Below are 6,000 nucleotides of genomic sequence, written 5' to 3' on the forward strand. Positions count from 1 at the left end.
AACTTCATATAAACGATATCTGTACAGTAACTTTAACATTTATTTAATGATTAACAGTTTACAAAGAAAAAATAAAACAAGATGCTTAGTTAATAAAATTAAACTAATTACTTTAATTAGGAAATAAATTATGTGATTTAATTATCCGTTTTGTAGAGTTACAAACACTTGTCTGTAATTTAGGAGTAAACTTAAAGTTTACTTGAATTTAACTTTTTTTTAATTGTGATTTTATAAATAAATAATACAGAGATGATCGAGTTACAGAGAAAAATCTTTATTTCAAATTATTCACAGTCTTGAGTCAACAACAAAACAATTCAGACTATTTGTTTTGTTTCGTATTGCAGTTGGCATTACACAAATAGGAGCGCTTCTTGTGTTCAAAATCATTCATGTTTGAAAAATAACTTTGAAATAAAATAATGAATTTGAAATGTTAGTTAAATAAACGTCACTTGTTTTTAAGCTAAACTGTATTACTTTATAATATAGTCAGCACAGAGAAAGAATAGACATGAGTTAGCCAGAGTTGAAAGGGTCTATGCTAGATGAAAGGGATGCAAGAAGACATGTGGCTAACCTCTTGGGAATTAGCACACGGATCTGATCTCTTTCAGCTGTTTTGTTTTCTCACATTTCTAAAATGCTTTTATACTATCTTTATTATAATTTTTTTTTACAAATTTTATTACTTATTCATAATTCTAATGTTAATCATACGTTAATCACGTGTTTCCTTTCATCCCTTTCAACTGACATAGACCCTTTTAGCTCAGGCTAATTGGGCTACAATTTTTTTTCAAAGTGTAGACCTGTAAATCGTCCGTCCGTCTGTCTGTTTTTCCTTATCCTCGAGAACGAAGTTAGATAGATGAAATTCGAGATTAGATATGAAAAGCTTAGGGCTAATAAAAAAAAAAAACTATGATTTACAGGGACAAGACACTACTAATTTGAGATAGAGACCATTTCAGCCTGGCATTGTGACTATGTCACAATAAATATTTGCTCGTTCATATTTTCTCTTTCTCTGCGCGTAATATAGTTAGTGTTGAAATAGTATATTTGAAATAAAGATTTTTTTCTGTAAATCAATTATCTTTGAGAATTGAACAAGAGTACATTAATATTTTATTGTAAATTGTGAAAATCTTTAGAGTACTTAGCCGAATTTGTTGCAATTTGAATGTGTAATATCTCCATTATCGATAGAAAACTATAAGAAAGAGAATATTTAGAGACTGCTGTATATTTTATTCAGATATTCTTATATACGTAATAGTAATTACGATATAATTACACTAACACTTTTAGATAATAATTACAGAATACAATTATACATCTGCATTATAGTAAATTCTATAATTATATTAAAGTTTATATAGATTTATGTATAAATAAATAAGCTAAATCGTTATAACGTACAATATTTAGAGTTTAACAATTATTGGATTTTAACAAATAGAAAACTATATAATTAAAAATACAAATTCGTTCTGATAAATAAATATTTCTCTGAGAAGTGTATGATTCTTTATTTAAGAACTAAATATATATTAATTTTTCAGTAGGTCAACAAAGTATTTTTTTTATGTATTTTGTATATAAATAAATTTTTCATAATATTATTGACTTGAAATACTTTTTCACATAAATTTTCAGTAAAATCTTTTCCTTTCATCTTGAATAATGTAATGTAAACTTAAGTAACTAACCACAAATGGAAACCATTCAACCATATTACACTTTATTGATGTTAATAGCTAATTTCAAAACTTCTTTAATGTTCTTTAATCATGTAAAATTGATTGTACAGCATTAGAAGAACACACAAAGCACTTTCCTCAACAAAAATATATATATACCGAAACATAATGTATTTTATAAACATAAACAACCGATAAACAATATAAATTACTTACATTTTCTAATATATTTTTTTAATTTTTAGATTTAATAATAAAACTAAATTATATCAAAAGTTCTTGAATTAAGATTATGAATATTGTGTATTTAAGAAAAATCTAAACCAAAACTTCCTTACCTTATTTACTTATTATCCTTTTCTAAAGTTAAATTTAATTAGATCCTTCTTCGATCCCTTTCTATACTGATACACAATAAAAATAAACAGATAGAAAATTTTAAAAAATTAAATAGAAATTAATACTACTTTTTTAATTCAAAGCTTTATCAATTATTATTATTTTGTTATACAGTATTTTTAAATATAATAGAAATAAATGTAAGTTAAGCTACATTTCCTATTACTCTCATCATTTTTCCACTGAATCTCACATATCATATAACATTAATGGCTTTCTCTGTTTAGTTAAAAGAATAAAAAAAAAACAACTCGAATATTACTTTTATTAACTAATTATTTTCTTATTTTACACACAAATTAAATTAACTGTTCAGTTATTTCGCCGATTCCAATATAAAAATTAAAACTTAAGATCATAAAAAAAAAAATCATTTTTATTACTGATGTATGTATTAAAATATTTTCTTTATTAAGCTATTATTATTAACACTCAAATAGAATAGAATTTCTCAGTTTAAAGTCTTACAAAGATACAGAAAAAGTTACAAAATAATTTTTCTGATAGAAAACAAACATTATAACTTTTCGTATTTCTCCGCCATTTTCTTTTTCTTTTTTTCTTAAGAATTTTAGTATAGAAATAGTAAACGAATATTTTATCTCTGTATGAAAATTGAAGATAGTGACGATAAACCATACTAGAAATATCTTTAGTATATCGTTACCATCTTCAAGTCTCATAAACGTTACGAGTTAATAGATCGATGCTTTTCTATTATCGAAAGCAATAATATATTTAATCGATTTTTGCATGAATAAAATATTTTATATTATTATTTATGATATCGAATGATATAACAGAAATATAAAATCACTTCAGGTAATAACGTATCTTTTACAAGTGAATCTGACATTTCATCCCGCATCGAAACGATAGCATTGATGAAAAAGATCTAAATAGATTGTTGAAAGAAACGAGATCTTTAATCATAGAAAAAGTTGGAAAATTTAAGAATAATATTTTATGAAATTCCTTATAAAACTTTGAAAATTAATATAGGCCTACGTGAAGTTAGAAACTAAAGAATCTAAAAGGATGAATGAATAAATAAAATACTAACTATTTCTTATCTATTTTTAGGAAACTCGAAAATTTATTATATTAAATAGGTCATTTGATTAAAGGAAATAGAATAATTTATAAATGTACAGAAGATAGGAAATGAGATAAATAATCCGAAATAAAATGTAGCCAATTTCTTGTAAAATATTCTTCAACGAATGTAATAATGTTTGCTGTTCTGAATACAAAATTTAAGTTTCACATAAAGACAAATACATCATGTCTTTCCTTTTAGTTGCTAATTCACGTACACGACGTACTTCTGGTTCTTCTTTTCTTTTCCGTTTTGAAATTGTTTGTTAAAACATTTATATACTTTGTGAGAAAGAACATATTAAAGTATTTTTTTTAGAGGTTTAACAAATTTCTTTATTTAAAAATTTTAAAGTGTAATTTCATATCTTCCAAATCTACTTTACATTGTATTGTGATTTACTTCTTCAATAATTTGGAAATTTCATTTCGTTTAGGTTTTTATTGTTTTTTTTATTAACATTTTCAACTTTCAAAATTAAAATTTGTTATGAATCTAATCTAGTTGTAGTAATTCCCTGTGAGCAATAGTTATTCAACACGCAAAGTGTAAATTTTATATTAGACATGTTACGTAAAGAAAGTGAAATATAAATTCTTTATTAAGTCGTAGTAATCGTTATACATAATGAAATTAAATATTTAAAAAAAAAATTGAATATTTTATTCAAGTATTTCTTTCTTTCTAAGTTAATTAAATTTCAATAGAAAGGGATCTAATACAAATTTCTCAGTTTTTATCCTAGTGATGCGGATAAAGAAGGCTCCTCGTTTAATATCCGTTTACAGTTTCAATCTAAAATACTTTATATATTAATTAAACGTAATTTACTTTACAGATCCATTTACAATCAAGAGAATAAGAGGTCGAGCCGGAATGCCTACAAGTACGTTTCAATATTTAAAAATTTATTTTAATACATTACAATTTATCTTTATAGAATTAAACAACATATATTAATATATTAATTATATTTATATTTTCAAATTGTAGGGACTGGAAGTTGGGATCACGTAACGACGATCCTTTTCATAATTATAACGATACTCCTATGTTGTTAGTAACAATTGAACTGAATTTATCAGCACGTATAATGTTTTGCTCCGGGCGAAATTCGTGCATCAAAGGTGATGCTCACCGATCACTTCTTGGACAATTCATGTGCTTCCCGGTTTGCACGTGCCAAAGGATTGTACTAATTCGGACGATTGTTTTTTGTTAGTGAAAGATCCGGAGTTGTTTTTTTATCTACAGAAATTTCATGTATCCTTGGGGAGAAACCATAAATCCTCAATCGTGCGTTTCATACGAAAAACAAAATAATAATAATAAAGAATTTTTTCCAAATGTTATATGAAAAAAAAAATTAAAAAAAAAAGAAAAACTGATTGTTTAGTGAACTGAGAGAATGACGTGAAATAAATAATCTAAATGGTTCAGTGCCTTCTGGCCTAAAAGAAATGCTGTATAGGTACCGGATGAATAAAGAGTTGTTTTCCAAACTGTTTGAAAATTTATTATAAATTCAAAAATAAATTATTTAAATAATATATAGAAAATTTACTTTATAACTTTTAAGAAATTAAATATTTATAAATATAAATATAAGCGTTTAAAATAAATATTTGAAAGAGAAACTAATAATTTAGAATTTAAAATAAAATATCTTTTATGTTATTAAAAGATTTATTAAAGAATTCGACAATAATGGAAACTAGCTGATTCTTATTTTAAATTCTAAAGAATTTTTCCTTATTTTTCCGATGTATTTATTTTTTTACAATAGCAATAACATTATTACAACTATTAAAATATTTAAATTTAAGTGGAATGTGTTTTTTTTTTCCTATAAAATAATACAATAAAATTTTGTAAATGTACATAGTGAAAAGTATTAAATCTGCCGAAAATATTGAAAATATTTTTATTTATAATTATTCGATTGCTTAAGTTTTTCTTGTAGTTTTTCTTTACTTATTCTTCTTGTAGTTTCTTATCTTTTATTTTTCTTGCATAAATTCTGAAATTCATAAAGTTTTTGTGAATTTCGTATTATAAAGTTGACTATTGTCAATTTAATATGTTGACGTACAGGCGTATAGTGTCAAAAGCGTCCAACTCCACTTATGTGTCTCAACATAAGGGATGTGAATATCAATATTTTGAAACTAATCTCCAATTTTAATTTCCCTTTTTATTCTTTCTTTCTATTTTATGGCTACTATAGAAATTTATATCAGTCATTATTGAAAAGAGAAGATAAATACATAAGATGAAGTGCTTACAAGTTAGCTAATTTTTTTTTTTAAGTTGGAGTTAGCCATTTTTGAAACTATACATTTCAATTTTCACGTTCAAAAAAATTAATTATTTTGAGAGATTTGATACACAGCATCCGTTAAATAAACATTACATTATAATCTGTTCCTAGATTGACTTTTGTATTAGTATTTATTATGGTAATAGAAGAAAATGGAGGTACAAGTAAGACTTCTCCATGTAAAGAATATATAAAAAGAGAAAAGTAAGGTCCAACAATACATTTTTACGGAATGAATAGAGAAAAACCCATTTTTTTTTCTTATGCTAGTTGACCCATTGCATACAATCCTGTCTATAATTGGTGACCTTATAATTTAAAATGTAAGATTTTTTGACATGTCTCACGTTTAAATAAAATACTATTTGATATAATAAGAAATGAAGACAAAGATAAATAAAATAGTAATAATTTTTTATAAAATTAACAAAAAAAAATTATATATTTTATCTTCATATCTTTTTTCAAAGTGC

At 24.2% G+C, this 6,000-nt stretch overlaps 1 protein-coding gene across 2 annotated transcripts in view; it reads left to right on the top strand.

The window, feature by feature from the left end:
- Window positions 1-4,542, top strand: part of LOC111624038 (suppressor of lurcher protein 1-like) — a 106,885-nt gene extending 102,343 nt beyond the window's left edge. For both annotated transcript variants that reach the window (XM_023366804.1, XM_023366805.1), the window contains 2 exons: window positions 4,046-4,093; window positions 4,201-4,542. In XM_023366804.1, coding sequence (XP_023222572.1) covers window positions 4,046-4,093; window positions 4,201-4,268 — 116 coding nt within the window. In that variant the 3' untranslated portion in view covers window positions 4,269-4,542. The remainder of the gene's footprint in view (window positions 1-4,045; window positions 4,094-4,200) is intronic.
- Window positions 4,543-6,000: the final 1,458 nt, after the last annotated feature.

This window comes from Centruroides sculpturatus, unplaced genomic scaffold (assembly GCF_000671375.1).
Source record: "Centruroides sculpturatus isolate CEXI.00-Female unplaced genomic scaffold, Cexi_2.0 scaffold192, whole genome shotgun sequence".
In the NCBI taxonomy this organism is placed as follows: Eukaryota; Metazoa; Arthropoda; class Arachnida; order Scorpiones; family Buthidae; genus Centruroides; species Centruroides sculpturatus.